The following is a 23,138-nucleotide window of genomic DNA, read 5'->3' on the forward strand; positions in this document are numbered from 1 at the left end:
GAAGTGACCTTTTCCTCTCTTATCTCCTGGAAAGCGTTACCAGTACTTCAGGGTGTCTGCAAGGGTTTCTTGGCAGACTTAATATCTAGCTAGGAGGTATGTTGCCTTGAGACCACTGATGTGGATATAATTTGTTAATTTTCTCCCACCTTCCTAAGATGTTAATTGCAGGCAGTCTGTATCCTCCAATAAAATTCTCACTGCAGAAACCAGATTTTTGTCACTTCCAGCTGTAACGAGACTTGCACAGCACATCTCTCCTGCCCACGTGAGATCCAGAGTATTTCAAAACACTTTCTGCTCGTTTAATATCTCTTCGCTCTGTCACCCCTCCCCCCCCCAGCTTCAACATAATTCTGTTCGCTTTTCTCTTCCCCTTCCTCCCATCATCTCCTCCTCACACCTGACAAGCCCCACTGATCCAGGTTATGGCAACCATCTGTCCCAGGATTTCCAGGCTAGCCCCGATGTGGATTATGCCATTAGGTTATCCCCACAAGGACATTGGTATTTGTCAGATCCCGTGTCTCTTTGACGGTTTGCAGAATATGCAAATGAGAAACACAGCCCTCAATTCTTTTCTTCTAGAAGATCCCCTCCTGAAAAGATACTCCAAGTGTAAACTGAGTTTGACAAGCAGAGTCATTTAACGTGCAGTAAAGGAAACTGAACCGCAAGTGAGTGGTTGCATGTGAAACACCTCAGCTCAGAACTTACACTGGGCTCTTTTCTAAGCAGGACCCCCGCATTATTTCTAGCAGACCCTCCTCTTTGAGGAAAAGCCCATCAACGCCCACAGACTTTTCCTTCTATTGTTGTCTTTGTCACTTCCATTTCTTGAAACATTTTGCCCTGATACATCAATCCACGTCTTTTTAACACAGCCCTCAGTCATCTTCCTGGAAGGCATGCGAACGTGTTACCACTTTATATTTATAAATGGCTCTTATTCATACACGGTTTACTACAACAGCTCCATTTACAAAAGTAAATACTAACATGATTTCTGTACTCAACAGCGTGAGAATGAACGGGATTATTAGCGGGCGTGCCGCCGTAAATTTAGATGAGGGCAGTATACAAATCAGTTACGATTACTTAATTAATATTCAACAGCAGCTCAGCCAATGGCCCGTTCTAGCCTGCAATTAGCATTTTGAGCTGCATGCCACTGACAAACTCCTCGTCACTCCGATGTGATTATAAAAGCATTGAGCTCAGTTTGAAGACAGTGACTTGTTCCTAATCCCTATATATCAGTATTTGGTTATTTTGTAATCCCGGGTTTTTCACAGGAGTCTAGAAATCGTGTTGTGATCCCGCTCTCGCCCCAGCCCCATCAGTCATGCTGATGCTAAGGGCAGTGTTACTATAAGCCGAGGACCCTGGATGACAACAGGGTGACATCTCAAGCTTGCCAAAGGGATGCCCATTTTGACCCAGATTTCTAGAGACCTCCGAAACCCCCTCTCCTGTAAGCGGGTCTGGATTTCTGCCTTCGGAGGAGCCGTACGGAGTGGAACTCCACACATTTCCAGTATTCAATCTTCCTGGACTGGAGGTCGGCACTTAGCTTTTGAAAAGTATCAGTCACCTAAATTATTCCCAGCTTCCTGTTCGAGGGGCAGAAAGAGGTCTAAGTAAGAAAATTGTTAGGACACATCAGAGGTTATCTAAGCAGGTACCTGGGAAAACAGCAGCAGAAAGGAACGCCTTTCTGCGGAAGTTTGCTCTCACTGGGTGTTCTGCCTTAAGATGTGTCAGATTCCTGGAAAGAAATGAGAGGCAAGGAAGGGAGAGTCTAGAGGGTTCCTGCTTATCTTTGTAGTTTGCTGCATTTTGTTTGAGTAGGAAGCCTCTGTAACTTGAGTCTATTAAGTTATAAAGGACAGCCAGAGTAGCTGGGTGTGTGTGTGTGTGTGTGTGTGTGTGTGTGTGTGTGTGTGTGTGTGTGTGTGTGTGTGTGTGTGTGTGTGTGTGTGTGTGTGTGTGTGTGTGTGTGTGTGTGTGAACACACCAGCCTGTCCTGTGCTGGCAGCATGTGTGTTTCGGTGGGGAGCTCTGGGAATTGGCATTGATGGCTTACTGATCTCGGTTGGTATCTACTGCATCCTGACTAGAAGATGTACTTTGACATGAGCTGTGCTTTCTCAAGAATAGAATTTTTTTTTTTTTTTCGGTACGCGGGACTGTCACTGTTGTGGCCTCTCCCGCTGCAGAGCGCAGGCTCCGGACGCGCAGGCTCAGCGGCCATGGCTCACGGGCCCAGCCGCTCCGCGGCATGTGGGATCTTCCCGGACCGGGGCACAAACCCGTGTCCCCTGCATCGGCAGGCGGACCCTCAACCACTGTGCCACCAGGGAAGCCCAAGAGTAGAATTTTTGATTTTTGAAAAAGTCTCTCTTCAAAATATATGTCTTATTTGAAAGAATGCAAAGTTATTTTTAGAAATTTCAGTCCGAGACCCATTGTCCATGACTAAGCTTTAAGTGTCTGTGGGTTTTTAGAAGCCAGGCTGATGCATATGTGCCCATTCCTGCCACGAGGCCTTCAGACACCGGATGGGTCTGGACCACAGGTAGTGGGGTGTGGTCTTGAGACCAGGGAGCTGCTAGCCAGGATCCACTTCTGATCAACTACCGGAGAGGATCTAGTACATTATCCTTTTCACTTCTAGTCAAGCCTTTCTTAGAAATCTTAAACTATGAGCCCATGTTAGTTTTCTAAAAAGGGATGAAGGAAGGGAGAGTAATATAGAAAGCTTGTTTCCATTTTGCTACTTAGAACTTCCTGTGAGATACACATAGTTGACCATCTTTGGTCAAAAACCAGAAGCATTTGGCTTGTGTTCTGGGGCTGTGTCATGTGAAACATGCATACCGTTAAACGGTAGACTCTCGGGCTTCCCTGGTGGCGCAGTGGTTGAGAGTCCGCCTGCCGATGCAGGGGACATGGGTTCGTGCCCAGGTCCGGGAAGATCCCACGTGCCGCGGAGCAGCTGGGCCCGTGAGCCATGGCCGCTGAGCCTGCGCATCCGGAGCCTGCACTCCGCAGCGGGAGAGGCCACAGCAGTGAGAGGCCCACGTACAGCAAAAATAAATAAATAAATAAATAAAAATAATTTAAAGCATTTTTAAAAAAAAAAAAACACGGTAGACTCTCATTCAAGGTGAGAGATGCTTAGTCTGTGAGAGGCATAGGAGAAGTGGGACCCAGAGACTCACATCTCCCATTTCATTTTCATTCTGGCCCAGATTCCCCTCAAGTTGAATGGAGGAAAAGTATCTCCTGCAAACTGGGATGTCTTTTTCTTGCATCCATCTGGGAGCGTTCAGTGAACGTGCGATGGAACTCTATAGCGGTACTTGCTTCACGGGCCAGGGAGGGGGAGTTTAGAAAGCCATCTAACTCGGTGGTTTTCAAATTTGTTCAAGTGGCAGGACGCCTGGAATTCAGGAAATCAGAACATCATGAACTGCTTGATAGTAAAGTTCGTATCGACAACTTCAGTTCCTTCATAGAAACTAAAGTTTATTTTGCTGGCAGACAATAGAGCCATAAAGCCACAAAAGTGGCTTAAAAGGTAGCTTTAGGAGGAAAAACTTTCATTTGAGAAATCTGAGTTTCTTCTGTGCTGAGACTTCTGTTCTATCCAGTGGCAGAACACTTGGCTCCACCTTGGAGGATTCCATCCTATTTCTGAGAAACTTATAACAGAAACAAAGCAGAAGACCTTTCACGTTTTTATTCAAGTATATGCAATACAGTTTTTCTTTCTGTGTTTGAGATGAGTATGTTAACGTCCTTGAATTCTATTTTTTTTAACTTTTTTTTTTTTTTATTTTGGGCTGCGCCATGCAGCATGAGGGATCTTAGTTCCCTGACCAGGGATCAAACCCATCCCCCGGCATTGGGAGCGCAGAGCCTTAACTACTGGACCACCAGGGACGTCCCCATCCTTGAATTGTTAATACTGTTTCCTATCTCATAGGGGACCCTTTAAAATCTAGAGTCTTATCTGGGCATTTTTAAGGTGCCTGTCATTCAAGATTGTTTTATTTTGTTAGGGCTTTCCTAGAGTGCTGGAGACTCTCGGGAACCGTTTTTCTCTATTTTAAAAGCTTCCCAAACCAAAGAGATACGTGCCTCTGGGTGATAACCAGTGCGTGATTGAAAGTTCAGTGGGGTGCGCGTGTGTGCGTGCACGGGTTGGTGGGGGTAGCTGACTGACGTCAGGACCCTCCAGAACTAAGGTGGACTTAAATTCCTAAATTGGGAAACTCAGAGTGTCAGGAAAACACATGCTCAAAGGTAGATGAGGCAAAGTAAAAGATAACTAATTTGGATCATTACTAAGCCAGTCAGGGTCAAATAAAAAAAAAACAGATCTGTTCTCAGGTCCTTAAAGCACATATATAGGGGTAGGGGTGGGCAGAGAAAAAGGAAAGAAAGAAAGAAGACGGCAAGCAGTGAAAACAGAATTTATGGTGGGAACCCATCGGACTTTAATTTGTAGTGAAACTTGAAAATGTATTTTTTTATTCCAAACATGATCTACTTTATAGTTTTCCGACATAAACAAATGCTCACTGTGAAGAAATAATTTTAGAAAATGACTCTTGATGATCCTAGAATCTTTTTCATTCAATGAGGGGTTTTAGAGTCAGTTATTTGAAAGTGAATTGGACCTAGACAGAACTTTGAAATTGCATGCTCGGTGACATAGTCGGACATTTTCAGAAATTTTATCTCCATTTTCCTGAGCTCAGAATTAGAGACAAGACTGCCTCTTCGAACACTTCACCGTTGAGACATTTAGAGACATTAAAACTTCCATTTTCTTTTCCTCTTCTCCAAAATCACTGCCTTTGCATTTTTATTCCTGGATACTGCTGGAGGTAAAACAAAACAAAACAAAACAAAAAAAACCCTCTCCTGAGATTTCTCTGAGGTGAGCAAGTTAAATAAAATGTCATGTGATAACGACTCTGAACCAGCCCCTTTTCTTAGATTTTAAACTCACAGTGTCGAATGTGTACCCCCAGAGTGTTCATCTCCGTGTGGTCACTGGTAGTGAAAAGGTGACCACAGCTGAGCACCGTAGTCAGTCCCTCGCCCAAAGTAGACCCCCAGTCAATAGTTATTCAAGAAATAATAAGTGAAATATCTAACAATGTAGTGCATCCATGAAGTGGAAGAGACATTAATGTGAGATGTCAGTTCATACTTGTTATCAAGGAGATACATATAGATATGACCTCATTTTGATCTGCCTGTCTGTATTTGGGTGAGATTACATCAGTAGCCCCTGATGCGTCTCCTTGCTCCATTCCTGCTGCTCTGTACTCTGTTCACCACCTAACAGCCAAAGTGAGCGCTTCAAAGGAGATGAGTCAGACCGTTCCAGTCCGCGGATTAAAGCCCTCCATTGGCTTTCCATCACTCACAGATGCCAGTGAAGCTTGTGGCCTTCGACCTGGCATGACCTGGCTCTTGCCCACCTCTCTGGGTCCACTTCTTGCCCTGCTCTTAAGTCTGGCTTCCTTTCAGTTCCTGCAGTGGATGAGCTTACTCTGTTCCAAGGCTCTTTTGTTTTGTTTTGTTTTTCTGGCGGTACGCGGGCCTCTCACTGTTGTGGCCTCTCCCGTTGCGGAGCACAGGCTCCGCACACGCAGGCTCAGCGGCCATGGCTCAAGGGCCCAGCCGCTCCGCAGCATGTGGGATCTTCCCGGACCGGGGCACAAACCCGTGTCCCCTGCATCAGCAGGCGGACTCCCAACCACCGTGCCACCAGGGAAGGCCCCCAAGGCTCTTTTAACCGGCTCCTGGATCTGCCTAGAATGGTCTTCCCCTATACCCTCCTACGACTGGTCCTCCCCAATCATCTCTCAGCTCCCATGCCCCACCTCCTGGTGAGGTCCTCCTTCACCTCCCCGCATCAGTTATCACCACCTCATCCTGTTTTATTTTCTTCATAGCTCTTGACTATTTGAAATTATTTGTTTACTTGTTTGTTGTTGATTTCCCCAAGAGACTATAAACTGCCATGAGGGCAGGGACCTCGTCTGTCTTGTTTATGTTCTGCTCCCAGCCCCTCACTGTCAATGATCAAGGAACAGTCAATAAGTGAGGAAAAGTGTGGAAGGACGTACCCCACAATATTAATAGTGAAGATTACTAAGAGAAGGATGAGGGTAACTTTACCTGATTGTTTTTTCTTTTTGTTCATTTGTATTTATTTCCTAATTTTTCTGCAGAGATTGTGAATTACGTGCGCACACGATCCTTTCTAAATTACTCCAGTGTTTAGCCAGGCTTGAGGTGTTTTTAGGGCTTCCAGCCATAAGAATGCGTTATATGCATGCTCCTTGCTGTGTAGTGGGTGCTGAATAAATGTTCAGTGGGTCCACTGAAACCTTTATTCATTTGCCCCCAAGTTCTGTAGTTGGGTGCCCACCCGAGTCTATCGGTGGGAGGAAAGCCCGCATGACCTGCATCAAGGTGCAGATGTAGGGAGCTGTGTCTCCGGGCTTCTGACCTTCATCCCAGTGCTGTGCTCCTCTCTGGCAATCACAGAGTTCTTTTGCTCCAGGGAAAATCCATTATTAACAGCCACACATGGGGCACTAGCGTGTGATGTGCTTCGGTACACACTGCTTTTTTCAAAGAGAATGTGGAGCCTCTCGCCTCACATGGAACTGAGAGTCTGGGTGAACTGTCTGCCTGTCTTCTGCCAGAAAAAGGACCCACGATGTCGTTTATCCTTTCCAAGTCACTTGACGTTAACAGTCCCTTGGCCGGTACTGATTCTTTTTACTAATGCTTTATGTCTTAGAAATTTAACAGGTAGAGTAATTGTGGTCTTAAAATAGTTATTTCTTTGTTGTTGTTGTGGGGTGTCCTTTTTTGCGCTTTTTTCCTTCTTCACTTAGTTAAAGTCTGAGCCGGTACATTGTGTGCCATTTGTTTCAGCGTCATATAGCACTAAGTACTTCAGTGGGCAGTATCTTAACAAAAGTAGATTTTCCTTAGCTGTGACGCTGGCTGGTTAGGGTTCTAGCTAGTTTGTGAAGTCCGTATCCTATGTGTTTTAACTCTAGTGTTATATTCTGGAAATCTGTGCAAATTTGCTGGGGCGTAGGGGGAAGAATCCAAGAAGAGAAAACTTGCTGATGAGCTTAAAAACAGAAAGAAGCTATTACCTCAAACAACAAAATCATGGGTCTTTTCCACATGGATTTGCATCATTTCACATTCAGTAGAAGATTCCGTTACTACCACAGCCCTAAAATACTTTGTACGTTGCATGTCCATGTAGCGTAAGTCAGACTGACTGTTCCTTCCAAATTTAGGTATAGGCAGCTAGACAGTGAGTGATGAAAACGTGTTCTATTATTTATACTACAAATGCCAGGCAATTCATAGAAAAAAAATCATTGTTCAGAGCACTGCGAGAGCAGTCCCGTGAGATGTGCCCAGAGTGGGAGCGATTTATGTTCAGGACCCCCTAAAGGTATAGGGAGCAGCTATCCAGACCTCTTCTAGAGCCATGCCCGGGTGTACAGCGGGTAGAGCTGCTTTCCATCCGAAAATAGGCCCTGCTTAAAGGAACACACTTCACGGTGTGACACGCGATCGTTTCTGATTGTGCGTGGTTCTGATCGCTCCATGTAGAGCTGCGGGTGAATAATCCTTAGGACTTGGAGGCCTCCTCGCTCCACCAAGATCTCCTGTGCTCTCTAGAGTCCCGTGCTTTTTCAGATCCACCCCCCAACCCCCTTTTCTTTGGCTTCATAGCAACATGGTACACCCAACAGAATCACCCCCGGGACTTCTGATTAGATGATGGATGACAGTTCCGAAGAAAAGTCGACTTAATTCCAGTGGTGGGAATACGCCCCCCGAAAAAGCAAAGCTACAGTGGGTGTAAATGGGGCTTGGTGAGAGATGCCGGAGGAGTGGAATGGGTCCCAGGGACACCAAGCACCAGAAGGATGCCGCCTGCTTGGCTCAAAGACCCAGCAGTGGGGCCAGCTATTGTGAAGCCCCTCTGCCAGATGAACAGGGACCCTTCTCTGGTCACAATAGCCATTCACGCTGAGCAGCCTCATTAAATATTCAGCCTGTGCTTCGGGCAGCTCATTAGGGCCGCAATGAGCAGTGACGTGGCTGCAGGAAAGCCGAGGGCCTGCCGGCCGGCAGCACTGAACAGAAGCTGAGTGAGCTGCCGATGGCTTTTCTTTTCACTGCCTGTCCTGTGATGACCAGTGTTTGCTCCCTGCTTTGTCTCAAGTCCAGGTAAAAACAAAACAGAAGCCCCAACAAGCAGCTGACGCTTGAAGCCTTCGGCTCCTTGTTTCCCATGCTGTCTGGCCAGGGCCTGGGAGTTTGAGTGCCTGCCCCCTGGAAGCCCTCTGACCCCCTTCGAGAGCTGTCTGGGGCTCCGAGGGCCTTCGCTGAGCGCCGACAATGTGCTGCTGTTGTGTGCTTGGGCTGATGACTGCGTTTGGGAGGGTCTGAGGTGTGCTTTGAACTTGGCGCTAGGGCTTTAGAATAGCAAAGTCTTCCTCTGGAACAGGTTGAATTTGGGAATATTGTGGGCTAAGACTCGCAGTTTGTACAGCAGGTTTACACAGTCCGTGCCAACTTCTCATGTTTCTGAGTGGTTCACTACTAAGTTTTTTCCCTTTTAACTCTGAGGATGGGTGTGGTGTAATAAAAAAATAGGTATTCTTCAGCTATTTGGGGTTCTTCCAATGGGCTGGATATTGTCCTTCTTGTATCTTGTTACTTTCCCATGGGTCTGCACTCAGTGCTGGGTGATATTTAAAGCTGGGAGAATCTGAAAGAATTGAGAGATGGTGAACTCAGACAAAGTGTGTTTCTCTTCTCTCACTGTTTGCATGTTTTTCTGTTTCCTGTACAGAAAATGTTTTCAGACAGCTCATTTCTACGTGGAAGATAGCAGTTCACCTCGGGTGGTCCCCAATGAAAGTATTCCTATCATTCCTATTCCGGGTAAGTAAGACACGACTCCTATTTCCAGCGGGCTAATTGTTTTTCTCTTTTGTTCTCAGTGTTATGTGACAGCCATGACAAAATATTATTTTTATAACCTTTCCAAACTTGCCCAGTCTACGAGAGCCTTAACTAAGGGTAATTTAATGAAATCTATACTCCTTTACATATCTGCCATGTAATGAAATCATCTTTCAGGGGAACAAATAACTATGGGTTCATATAGTGTGGATTCACAAGAGGGAAGGGAAGAAACAGTAGAAAAAAGGGGAAAACGTACTTAATGTATTTGCAGTCGACTTGGACTAAATTTCGTCCTGATAGGTAATTTGTGCTTGCTTTTTTTAAAAAGAATCACAATTTGAAATACTGGGTGTTTTTTTTGGCTTTTTTTTTAAGATTTCTACTAAGATTCCTTACTCTGAAAACACTGATTACCTTAGTGTCGGAAGTTTGGGTTCTTGGGCTGTTTGTGTGGAGATCTAGGGAGATGTTCTTGATCTGGTGTCTGTTTCATTTGTCCTTGGTACAAACAGGAAACACGCAGTTACTGTTAGGGATATAGGGATTGGTGGAGGACACTAGTAATTCCTAACAAATGCCGTAGACGTTAGAAGTTCAGCAGCGGGTTTGCTGTGATAGGTGGCACGAGGGATTTGGAGATGTCTCCCACTATTTTTATTTTGCGTCCCCTTCCATTTTGCCAGGATTGAACTCTCTTCCTCTGGCTTGCATTCTGTACCTGTAAATACTTCTCTTCAGATATCTTATACATTCATCCTCTTGATATTATTCTTTTGTAAGCAGAGGCACTACTTTTATTAAGTGCCACCTCCCACATACCCGCACAGCCCACTTGTCTGCCTCATTCTCCAGAATGGTTTTCTTCATCATCTAATATACCATGTATTTTACTTGTTTGTTTATGGTCTCCCCCCCAGTACAATGAGAGCTTCCTAAAGGCAGGTGGATGTCTCCTTAGTGCTAGACTAATACTGGCATGTAGTAGGCATTCTCAGACTCTCTGAATGAATGAAAGAATGAATGAATGATAAATACCAGCAAATCTTCCTTAGCGTTCTTAAAAGATCATAGCTGTGAAGCTCAGAGGTGCAGCCCTTCTCTGAGTGCCCAGAAGGAATGCTGCTGTTGTTTCCTCATCTTCTCTCGGTGTAGTTATGGTTGGGGACTTACTTGGCCCATTATGTCTCTATGTATTGCTGGAATGGGCCATGTTCTCTCCCTTCTGGTCAGCTTCTCTCACTAAAGCCTGCCACACAGAAAAGAGAGCGATAGCAGAAAAGTGTCTGGGTAAGTACCCTACTGGATCATTTTGTGGCCGCTGAATGATTCCCATACAGATGGGATAGGTTTTGTGTTACGTTCATTCTTCTCTACTGACCCTTGACCTTTATTGTTGGTGGAGGAGATTGCACTCTTGCCTTTGAGAGGTGGCAGACAGGAATCAGCCTGCCATCCTCAGGGAATAAGTTTTGTTGAATCTGCCAGATTTGCACAGCAGCTGTGCATAATCATTTTCCTCTTGCATCACCTAGAGTATCTGTTGCCCTCTGGAAAATGCCTGGGAGACTCTCTCCTCTGAATTGATTCTGTTGACAAACACAGCTGTTGGGTAGCTGGGCAATTGAAATCCATTTTCAAAGGTTAAATGCTGAGATACTTCTTGGGCTGTCTTTCAGTTTTTAGTTTCTTTTCCCCCTGGATGGGGAATCAGAACTCCAAGGATTTTGCCCTGCCTCCGCCATGAAACCTTTGGTCAATGCCTTGACCTCTCTGAGCCTTAGTTTCCAGAATCTGCAAAATGAGCAGGATATCTGCCCTACTTGTAAACAACGCGGTGTTAAAGATCAAATAAGGGGCTTCCCTCGTGGCGCAGTGGTTAAGAATCCGTCTGCCAATGCAGGGGGCACGGGTTCGAGCCCTGGTCTGAGAAGATCGCACAGGCGGCGGAGCAACTAAGCCCGTGCACCACAACTACTGAGCCTGTGCTCTAGAGCCTGCGAGCCATAGCTACTGAGCCCACGTGCCACAACTGCTGAAGCCCGCGCGCCTAGAGCCCATGCTCCGCAACAAGAGAAACACCGCAGTGAGAAGCCTGCATGCAGCAATGAAGACCCAGAGCAGCCAAAAATAAATTAATTAATTAAATTTTAAAAAAAGATCAAATAAGATGGTATGTGTCAAAACACTTTGGAAAGCTTAAAGGAAGCCAGAAGTGTCAGCTGTGGAAGCTTTCCTTCCCAAATCATGATATCGCTCAACCTGGCAGCCATGGAGAGCAAGCATTTGCACGGTCCCCAGGTTAAGACTGTCCCAAACACTGATCCACATCTACCGGGTGCAGCCGACCTCGCCATGCTCTTGGGCTTGGACTTGAGGACTTCAGTTCTCCAGAATCCTCAGAAAATGCCATCAATCGTGCCTGCCTTGCCACACCTCTGAGTAGCTGTCTTGGACCAGAAATGCTTTTGAATGTTCTCTGCTTCATTTCCCAGCAGGCTGTTTAATCACCAAGTGATTAAATACTCACAGCCCAAAGACATTTCTTTCAACGTGAGTTTCTCCTGATTCTTACTCACTGGTGGTAGAAGTACGTGGAAGGAAAAATGTCTTCAGATTCACCATTGACTGAGAAATCCATTGTATCCAGTTGGGTCTCCCTTGGCATTAAGTAGGTGCATCCTTGACGAGCTGTAACACGTTTGTGAAAATGAATTACTTTAAATGCTGTAATGCAGTGTGGCGTGAAAGGACTTACCTGCCGAAACCAAAAGTGAGACTGCTCTTTCACTGTTTTCTCAGGTTTTTATAGCCAGCAACAGCCTTCACCAGGGGCATGCCTCGACAGAAAACTTATTTCACCCTTAACTGGGAAGAAGTTACCCTACATGACCTTCCTTTAAAAATCTTTCAACTTGATCACAATCTCTTATTTTTCTTAAACAAAAGTACATAGCCCTATTTAATAGTTAAATTTGTAACGTAGTTTGTAATTTTACTTTAACAATCCATGATTGTATTTATTCTTAAGGTTTCTTCCAGTTATTACAGTGCAACTATGTCTTGCACAGGAAAAATCAATATAAGGAAAACACGATTTTTTTTGAAATCACACGTTTTTTTCACTCTATTAAAGGTCTCAGCACAATTTTTCTTTCTTGGAGACCTCCTTGAGATCATTTAAAATGATTTACCTTAAGAATTATCGAATTGTTTTCGTGTCTTAAAAATAGTAGGATATTTGTAGAGCTTACATGGAATACTTATTCTGCCCACTGGATCTCACTTATATTTTATCTTTGTTCAAAACCTAGTAAGAAAGACTACTGAGCCCTAGATGTATCAGCTTATCACTTGAACCCCTCATTTGCTACGACTGATTTTTTAAAAAAGATATTTCCAGACAACGACCAGTAAACTGAACCATTATATAGATTTAAAATGTGGGCAACAGGGTGAGACTGAAAATTCAGGTACTGAACTGTTGCAAAATAGAGTTCCTAGGTCATCATTGTAAAATGTGTAATATACTCTGATCCTAGAACTTATTTTACACTTAACCTTTTTCAGAAAACATCATCATCGTCATCTAATACTTACTGAGCATTTATTGATTTAAACTACGTGCTTCATTTTTCACTACAACCTTAGGGAAACAGGTGCGATCAGTATCCCCATTTCACAGATGAAGAAACTGAGGCTCAGAGACGTCATTTAATTTCCCTGAGGTTACGTGGACAAGTGGTGGAGCTAGCATTGGAATCTTTGTGTGACTTCAAAGTCCAGATGCTTAGAAATGTCTCTGCCACCTCTTGGCGTGCTGCTCTGACAGTCCTGATATCTCAAGACCTCAGGCTCCTCATTTGGATTTTGCTTCATTAAATCAAGACATTTTCAAATACGTGTGACTGTTGTCTTAAATTGTTTCTGAGTTGTTGTTCTTTATCATTTTCTTCTTCTTTCACTAGCACTGACCACTTGTTTTTCCATTAAATTCTCTTTCATCCTCCATGAGAGAGTTTCATCATTGTTCTGTTGAAGTTTCCTCCATAGCAAAAATAAAATCTCTCCTCTTACCTTTGTTTCCTAGTCATTTAGTCTCTTCTTTCCTAAGAAAAAGACTCCTCCCCCACCCCACCACCAATATCTCCATTCCCTATGCAAAAGTAGGTCTGTGTGATTTAAATGCCTTGAGGAGCAACTCACAAACATGTTGAATGTTGAATAAATTTAGACACTAAATCACCAACTTTTGAATGATTCTGCTGAGGTTTAAATTCACAAATAAACAGCCCTGGTCTTGAAATCCCAAAGCATAAGGGAAGTCAATGAGTTACACTGACTTTTAAAAAGTATTATAAAATAAACGGAACGTTAAGGAAAGCTTTGCTAACCTTTGCTAACCTTTCGATACTCATCTCTTGGAGACGGCAGTCTATAGGAATTTCTGAGGAATTTTGAGTTGTCAGTTTTACTAACTCTAACAGAAATTTAGGAATTTCGAATCTTCAGGGTGTTCTGGTTTAACTGGCAAAGACAGTGGTGTGAGAATTAAGACATTTTTTTTTCCTGGTCTCACCTACATCTCTGTAAAATGTGGAAATTGTAAAGCCAGTGTGGTGGCTAAGGTTAGTCATCCCGCCACATGAGAAGGAACTCCACACGCAAAAGTATTATTATCCAACAGGAAAGAGGTGCTTTTGAGGTTAAGTTCCAATCACTAGAGAGGTGACATCAATTCTTTTATTAGGAAGTGTTTAAATTGTGGTACCTGCTCCACGTATGATGCATGAGAAAAGCAGGGGATTTTCTTCCAGTTAAGTTAAATGGTGACTTCTTCAGGAGAATGAAAGGAGAGACTTCAGGCTTTCACTCATATACTAGTGAAAATATTTTTCACTAATGGGTTTTCAAAATCAAATGTTCCATGCTTACTGGTCTCCCATGGTTACTGTGGGAGGATAAAGAGTAATTGAACGTAATAACCTAGCTATCAGCCCCCTTCTAGCGTTCTGTCTTCTAAGATATTGAAGTAGTCACAAATTTCTGTCCTTTAAGATCCATATTATTCTTAGCATCTACAAGTATTTTACGAGATCTAGTGTTTCCCACTTTGGGATATTCTTTTGAAACAATAAGCTTGAATAAGATTTTTGCTGTAGTTATGAATGAAGCCTTACATACAATGTCATCTACAAATTATATTCACCGTATTATGCCACTTATTCTTGTAGATTTTTGTTATATATAGCTTTTTAAAGCCAGAACTCAGGTCATGAAATTAGCCCATTCATAGAGCCTGTTGAAAGGGCTTTTCCAGATGTGCATGTTGTCAAACACAAATGTCCTTATAAATGCTTTTTTTCTGGATATTAGAAAATCTAACTTTCTAATAAGAGCATTACAAAACAAAATGTTGCTGCTAACCAGTAGCTTAGAAATCCAGAAATGATTCATGCCTTTCCCGCAGTTAAAATACATCTTAATAATTTGAAGGTCACTGGCTTCAGCAGGGTGCCAGCACATAAAGGGGTTTTAAACATGCAGTTTAAAACCCTTGGGATTAAACCAACCTTGTTGGCATATTTTATTTATACAGAGATTATCTCCAAAGGAGATTCATTGGTCTTTTGACTATAATGAAGCCCTTTCTTTATTGACTTCATTGTGTCATAAATGAAAAGAGATTTCTTTTTATGGCAGGAAATAAAATGTTCCCATCTCCACAACACTCCTTGCATCCTAAGAGTCTGATTTAGACAAAAATCTATTGGTTGTGTCCTAAGTCAGGAACTAAAAATCTTGATAATCTTCTTTTATTTCCTGTTTGCTTTATCTTCCTAAGGTGACACAGGTATGGCCAAGCACAGAGAGAGGCCTGAACTTGGCCTCTGAGAGGCTGAGGGGGCAGATAAGAAGGGGACCGAGTTCCGAATATTGAGGTCTGCCCACTACAGGGGTGGTTAGCAGTCCCTGGTAACAGCCCAGTTGCGGGGCGTGGGGTTGGAGAGAGGTCTGAGCACGACTGACTGGACCCAAGTGCTGTGCTTTATAGGTTCTCCCTTCCCTCAGATCGATTTGGTTGGGATTTGGAATAGGGTTGAAGGAACTGCTAAGGATTAAATGAACTTTATGGAGATTGGCCTAAGTGACTGAAGGCCCTCCAGAATCTTAATGGTAATTATATATGTACCCACAGCCCGCCAGAGTGACAAGCAAGCAGCGGTATTTTCTTAAACAGTCCTTAAGCCAATCAACCCCACAGCTAAGCATCTTGGCAGGAAGGTAAATCCTATGACACTTTATTCACCTGGCATCATCAAGGTGACCAGAATATCAGTGTGAATTTTCCAGGTAACCGAAGTTTACCCTTAAAGCCAAAGCGATTCGTTTCAGCCCTTTTTTGTTGTGGTTGGAGAGCTTCTTTAAAATATATTCTGTGGTTCTCTACCCTCTCTAACCCTGTATGTTCCATTTAAGATCTAGAGAGGTCATGTAAGGTGGAAGAAGCCCGCTTTGGAGTCAGCCCGGCCCCGCCACTTCATGGTGACAGTAGACCTCGGCCAAGTTCTTCGGTTGTCTTAGCCACGTTTTCTACATCCATAAAATAGGGGTCATGACAGCCCCTAGATCATAGGATCATGCATGTAAAGCGATTAGCACCTAACAGTCAATCATAGCTTTGTGCATTTACTAAATGCCAAGCACTCCTGTAAGTCCTTATGTTATCTAGTTTACTGTGCATAACGCTCTGTGAGTTAGGTGCTTATGATTTCCGTTTAGAGACGAGGAAGGGGAATCACAGAGAGGTGAAGTCACACCACCAGGCAGACTGGCTCTGGCTTTTGGCACTTACTCCACTGCCTCTGGATGGCTGATACACAGGAAGCAGTCCATCAATGGTGGCAGATAAGAGTAACAGCTACACAATTTGACTGCGTTGCAGGCTAAAGACCCTACCACCAAGCCGTGTACTGGGCTGGGCCCTCTGCAGCGCCTCCCTGTGGTGGATGTTCAGGGATGCTTGGGCGCTGATTTTTTCTTTCAAATTTCAAACCAAAAATTGCTAAGTTTTCCCCTTTTTGTTTATTTAATCTCTTGTTCCTTAAGATTAAGAGAAAGCAACTTTGGCATGGGTGATTTCCCTCTAATGGCTCTGAGGATGTAAATACAACAGAGACATAACCACAGATTTGGGAAGCAACATTTCTTTTTTTTTTTTTACTTGAAGCATAGGTGATTTGCAGTGTTGTGTTAGTTTCTGGTGTACAGCAAAGTGATTCAGATATATATATATATATATATATGTATATTCTTTCATATATATATATATATTCATTCTTTTTCTCATTCTTTTCCATTATGGTTTATTACAGGGTATTGAATATAGTTCCCCGTGCTATACAGTAGGACCTTGTTGTTTATCTGTTTTATATATAGTAGCTTGTATCTGCTAATCCCAAAGTCCTAATTTATCTCTCCCCCACCCCTTTCCCCTTTTGGTAACCATACCTTTGTTTTCTATGTCTGTGAGTCTGTTTCTGTTTTGGAAATAAGTTCATTTGTATCATATTTTAGATTCCACATATAAGTGATATCGTATGGTATTTGTCTTTCTCTTTCTGACTTACTTACTATGGTAATCTCTAGGTCCATCCATGTTGCTGCAAATGGCAAAATTTCATTCTTTTTATGGCTGAGTAGTACTCCATTGTGTGTGAATAAATAGATAGATAGATAGATAGAACATATCTTCTTCATCCATCCTTCTGTCAATGGACATTTAGGCTGTAGAAGCAACTTTTCTTCATGTTCACATACATTTTTCTTTATTTCCTGCAGTTTTGCATTTGAGGTCAACATTGACCAGCTCTTTTTTTCCTCCTTGGAATCTCTCACCTTCTTACTTTCTTCTCAGTAGACGTTCACCCTCTTCTAATGCTCTGCTTTTGATGAGAACAAACCAAAGACTAATTTCAGGCTTCATCAGAAGTAGTACATGAGGATGTTCTGTTGTGGATTGACCAAAATAAAAGACCTCTTAAACGCCAAATTTAATTCCAACCACAAAAGGCTAAAATCTTGGAACAAAGTATAAATGATATTATTTAATAACAACAGCCCAGTTTTCTGGATCCTCAACTGACTATATCAAATATTTTATAATGGCGTGATTTCGTGGGAATAGTACTTATCCCATTTTTGCCTAATTTAAACCTTTGGTGTCTGAAAGCTCTATATGTAAAAATATTGGCACAAAATTCCACAGTAACATTTTACCAGATTAACCGAGATGCTCTAATTCCTTGCTTTTCCTTGAAACTGTGCTCTGAGAAGGAAGGCAGTGTGTCCCAGTGCACGGGAGCACAGGTTTTGGGCTTAACACACCAGGATTCAAATCTCAGCTCTGCCACTTAGTAATTGTGTCACTTCAGACAAGTTGCCTCAGTCTCCTTACATGTAACATGAAGACGATGACATCCTCTTTACCTAGTTCTTGTGAAGGTAAGTGTATGAAAAGCATTGAGCACAGTCCCTGGCAATCAGTAAGGTCTCTCTTCACATTTGTATCGGCTCTGTCGTTAGACCATTTCACGATAGCATAATAATCCAACCTCTAACCTGTAGTCAGTGAAAACGCCTCTACTTTGATTCCAGCTCATCTTTTGCTTTTCTTTATGTTTCTCCCCCATCACCCCTGTGTCAGCAACATTTATGTTCACCTGAGGCATCAAATCCATCCCTTTGTTGGCACTCGTCCTCGCTGGGTCATTACACACGGTTCTTGCTCTTCCTTTCTTATGTTCATTATAACAAATGTTGCCCTTGGGCAGACATCATCTCCCTAATATCTGGCTAAGTCCTAGGTGCTCAGTAAATGCCTCTTCCAGTGGTTTCCCGTTCACTGTGACCCAGACAACAGCTGTTCTCTCCCAGTCGGAGCACTCTTTGCCTTGTCTCTGTGGCCAGCTTCCACTGCCATACTCCAAGCTTCAGTTAATCTTTCTGAGCTTGTGTTCCCAACTATAAGATGAGTATGAAAATAGTACCTATCTCTTAGGGCTTTGGGGAGGAATGAGTACATGTTAATACATGTAAAGGGCACAGAAGGTGCTGGTCCGTAGTTAGTGCTACTAATAGTTGCTACGTTTGTTATTGAAACTCAAACGTATAGGTGGAAATAACATTTTACAGATGGATATCTTCTTATAACACAGGATCTCTCTGGATAAAAATTGAACAGATCAGGTCTATGATGCTGTCCTGATTGCTTGGCCTTCTGCTAGTTAATTTTATAATTATCTGGCTCATGTTGAGAGAAATTTAATAGAAAAACGATATAAGAGGAAAACTATTAGGGCTTCTAATTAGCTGTAGCCTTATATTCATCTTAATATTGAGGAAAAAAAGATTTACCGACCCCTCAGTTTCATTTATCTTGATTGAAAGACAAATAATGTGTTATCTGGGCTGCTGATGGTGGTCACTAAAGCGTGTGTGTGTGTGTGTGTGTGTGTGTGTGTGTGTGTGTGTGTGTGTGTGTGTGTGTGTGTGTGTGTGTGTGTGTGTGTGTGTGTGTGTGTGTGTGTGTGTGTGTGTGTGTGTGTGTGTGTGTGTATCTGCCTGTCTGGTAGTTTTATGATGTTACTGGTGGTGCCTGGAAACCCAGAGGAGTATGATTAGACGTCTTTGGATAAAGAATCAAATTGGAGGCTAGTGAGTCGGTGATTTCCATGTACGATTATCATACTGAGCTCTGCTGGCTTTTGCTGCATCTAGCCGTGGAGGGAGCAGAGCAGCTGATCTCTGGGCATGTGTGGCGTTAGCTTGGATAGCACAGTTGAGCACTTTGCAGGAAAAAATAATAAATTGTTAACCTGAAAGCTTTTTTTTAGTGACTTGAGCTGGGCTATGCCCTTTAAAACACCGTGGTATGTACCTTGCAGAGTAAAACACCTCTAAAGCTGATGTGTTTTTTCTTATTTTGAACTAGAGTCCTCGTGCTTAATCATGGCACCATAAGTTTATTGGGAATCTCCAGTTCTAAACTATCACTATGGAATAAATATCGCCCTCAGCCTATTATACTATTAACCCCACGTCACTCTACTCTTGGAAACAGCATTGTGTCTTCCATTTCAAAATAAACAGGAGAAAAGTGTTGCCTGCGGTCTGTAGGCTGGAGTGTTTGTGGGGCTAGGTTGTGACCCATCTTATGTATGCTGCCTCTTGTCTAAAGATGAGTTTATTCTTGGGTTAATCTTTTAGAGATGCTCCAATTTTGTCCACATTAGTCCTTCTCTCAACTTAAGGTCTTTTCTTTGCCGCTTGATCATTATTGTAGACTTTGCTTACTTCTAAACATTTTAAGGGAAGTGATCAGATAATTTGGGAAATTTTTCTTGAACTGTGCATTCTGCTAAATATTCTGGGGAAACATTTTGGCTCGGCTTACTTTGTTAATGCTGGTTACATCATTATGGGAGCTATAGATTTCTTGGGCGTGCAAAATGATTGCATATTCATGAACATCTTCAATCCTGAAATATTTGTAAATAACTTGGCAATTTTTTTCATAAGGTGGCCTATTAAAATGATTAGGTCTTTAATTGTTCACACAGAAAGACTCTGTACGTACAGAGCACCCCCTATTTGATAAGTAACATTCCTCTGCTAAGCAGTTTGGATTATGAACGTTTATAAGTCACCTTAAACAAAGTATATGAGAGAGGCTTTTTTCCGCTTTAGAATGATGCAAGTTTGAAAATGTCAATAGATGCAAAAAGCCACCCTAGAGCTTTGCTCTCTCGAAAGAAAGTAGAGAAGGAATGACATAGTCAATGTTAACTGTCACCAGATGAAGAGAAATCAGATTGTCAGGCCTGGATCTATAACATTCTTGCCAAAGTAGGACCTCATTTACACATACAGATCTTCATACCCTTTGCTAAGAAAAGCATCTGTGGCAGTTTAGATGTTTGTGCGTTTGCCAAAGATCTTTCACTCTGAATAAAGTAAATGTCATGTCTGTTGTTTATCTCAAATTCAGCAGAGTATTTTTAAAAGGAAATATTTGCGGGGGAGGGGCGAGGGAAGGAGGGAAGGAGGAGGTTGGGGAGCTCCAGTTAGCGGGGTGTGGCTGTTTTCCGGCAGTAGTCAAGTAGCAGAGTGGATCTGGGTAAATCGGCTTAAAACACACTTGGGGCTCAGGAACTGAAAATGCCCTTTTGAAGTGACAACACTACAAATAAATTGCAATGTGGAGTCTTCCTGAATCTACACCTAGTCTGTCAACACCAAAAAAAAAATCCAGTTAATTCCATCAAACTGGTTATTTGGCATTGTGTAGACACAGCTGTCTTGAATGAAAATTGTGAACACTTAAACATAGATGGCATTGTACCGGAAGCCCGCTGGTACAGTGGCACCTGTCTGTAATTGTGTAAAAAGATTGCTTAGACTTCAGAGATCAGACATAGGACTTAGTTGTTCCAACTTCAAGTTGGACCCCACTGAATAGCAAGGTTTTGAAAAACGTAGGGTGTGATAACATTTCTTAACAAATAAGTACCCTTGGTAAGCTCAGAATTTTAGTTAAGAGTATGATGTGGTGAGTTAACTACGTAAGTTGCCTGGAATAGAAAGAATAAAGGTAATAGTTTAAGACCATTTTTAAAACCGTATGTAGCCTAGCATTTAGGCATTCAGAATCATAATGAGACCCTAATGTCAAGTAACTCCAGAGACTTTTCTTGAAGACATCTATTTCAGGTGATACAATTACATCACTCTTTGCAAAAATCAAATATCTGTCTTCAGTAATCCCTTATCAGTGTTATTTGTTTATGGAAGTATTCTTTGTGACTCTGAATATTGTTTTATTCCCACAGATGACATGGAAGCCATTCCTGTCAAACAGTTTGTTAAACACATTGGTGAGCTCTATTCTAATAACCAGCATGGGTTCTCTGAGGATTTTGAGGTATGTTTCAAAACCGGAAATTTCTTTCCTGAAAGCTAACTCTCATTTTACAGGGATTTTTGTAAGCTTGAAGTGAATGTGTTTCAACCATAACAGAAGCAGTCACTGAGGAAAGTGGGGACTTGATTCTCTTTTTTCTTTTCCTTACACTTAGAGTTTTAACAGGCCCTCTTTTCCCAGTAAAAACGAGGTGAAAGGGAGTTGCTTGTGCACTTCTGCGAAAGAACAGACTTAGTGGCAGGAAAGAGGCAACCTCAGATTCTCTCTTCATCTGCATTCTAACTGGGACAGCAGTCATCCTGCAAAGGACAGGGCTTCTCATTCCGTGTGTCGCTTCTGGGATGTACAAGGTATAGCAGAGACAGCAGATTTGAGGTCTGAGGGATCTGAAGCTGGCTGCACCAGGAGTGACCTTTATTATCCTTGAGCCAGTCATTGCATTTCTGATCCCCGGTTCCCTCATTTTTAAAAATGGCACCGATGTCACCTCCAACCCCAACGATTTTGGGAAAAAAACGAATGATTAACATCCTGGAAAGTGCTGGGTTAACTGTTAAGCCCATGCAAAGGTCGATGGTTGTTTTCGTGATTATTAATCCTTGGAGAGGAGATGTGGGTGAACGCAGCCTTCTGATTTTAAGAACCGGGATGGAGGAAACAAGGTAGAGAGCAGCGCGCACTACCCTGCCAGCTCTGGGTTCCGTGCCAGCTCCGCAATGACAGGGTGTCAATGAGGAGCTATTAAACAGACTGCCCTTTTCTTCACTGAGGCGCTTCACTAAGGCACATCTCTGGCAGCAAGAGTTGTGCCGAGGAGGCCAAGTTTTCATGGCAGCTCAGCTGTCTTCTAGCTTTGTGGGTAAGTCGATTCCTTTCTGTCTCGTTTCTGCTTTCAAATGGAAATGATGGTGATGGCACTAACCTGCCCACCTCTTTTCACGGAATTGGTTCTGGGGATCACATGGAATAATGGAAGGTAAGCCCTTTGAGATCGCCCAGGAGCCCTACAGCTGGGAGGTGCAGTTATTTCGCATGGAGAAGGAGAGAGAAAAAGAGGACCAGAAGCCCCTGTCTCTGTGCAAATTTGGAGTCCCCAAAGGCCATCCTAAAGGCAGTTATACTGACAACTTGTTTTAAATTAAGTCCTTCTCCTAGCTTTTTTGTTTTTGTTTTATTTCTTGAGCAGAAGCAAAGCAACGGTGGTAGAGAGAAGGACCCCTTTGATTTATTCTGCAGTCATGTGTTTCACGGAACAAACAAAAACACGTCAAGTGTTTAACGCGGCTGTTAAATGCTGCCCCAAAAAAGGTGCCTGTCCAAGTAGAAAGCACATGAGGACAGCACATGTGTGTGGTGTTCAAGTGATTTAGTTCAATTGACTGTTGGCTGGATGACTGAGCAAGAATATTGAGGCATTTAACAATGTTGATGGTATTCGGGACAAACATCCGTCCTCTAGAGACGAGAATTTGATCAGGATGATCAAAGGCAACTCCGGTTTCTCAATTATTTATGATTTGAGACCCCAGTGCTATTCATCACAGCTGGTTTTGACACCATTTAATTATTCGAAATAATCAGCTACACCTCTGTAAACTTGATCTCACTCAAAATGGGCTTCGCTGCATCAAAATCACGCCTGTTAACAAATCCTGGGCATCTGCACCCTATTTCTGTCCTAAAAAGAAAACTGTGGCTAGAAGCTTTTGTCGCCTGTATCGAACTCTCTAGCTTAAGTATTATTCTGGTAGTTTCAGGATTGGAACAGGGAGGGCGGGGAGGAGGGAGGCTTTGTTCTACTCTTGTTATTTCACAGTCTGTCCTGGTTTGAAAGGTTTCAAATCGGGGCTATTCAGACTAGGAAGTACATCCTTTCTCCTTCAAAGGATAGTAAGACAGCCATGTAAAGGGGGAAGTGAGACATAGAAAAGCTCACTAACATACTGTCATCATCTAATTTAGGGGGAATCTGAAGTACTTTAGAAGAGTAGTAGTACTCCTTTTGGGTAGCTCTGCTAGAAAGGAGTATGGTAACAGGCTCTGTAAGAAGCAATCAAGGCTGTTTTAATAAACAAGAGATAGTAATAGGCTGTAAAAAGGAGGTCAGGATGAGAGA

General features: G+C 42.8%; 1 protein-coding gene across 2 annotated transcripts in view; it reads left to right on the top strand.

The window, feature by feature from the left end:
• PTPRG (protein tyrosine phosphatase receptor type G) overlaps positions 1–23,138 on the top strand; it is a 732,636-nt gene that overhangs the window by 667,809 nt on the left and 41,689 nt on the right. For both annotated transcript variants that reach the window (XM_082663439.1, XM_082663438.1), the window contains 2 exons: positions 8,927–9,018; positions 20,931–21,022. In XM_082663439.1, the coding sequence (XP_082519565.1) occupies positions 8,927–9,018; positions 20,931–21,022 (184 nt within the window). The remainder of the gene's footprint in view (positions 1–8,926; positions 9,019–20,930; positions 21,023–23,138) is intronic.

This window comes from Grampus griseus (genome assembly GCF_964374135.1).
Source record: "Grampus griseus genome assembly, chromosome: 10".
Lineage (NCBI taxonomy): Eukaryota > Metazoa > Chordata > Mammalia > Artiodactyla > Delphinidae > Grampus > Grampus griseus.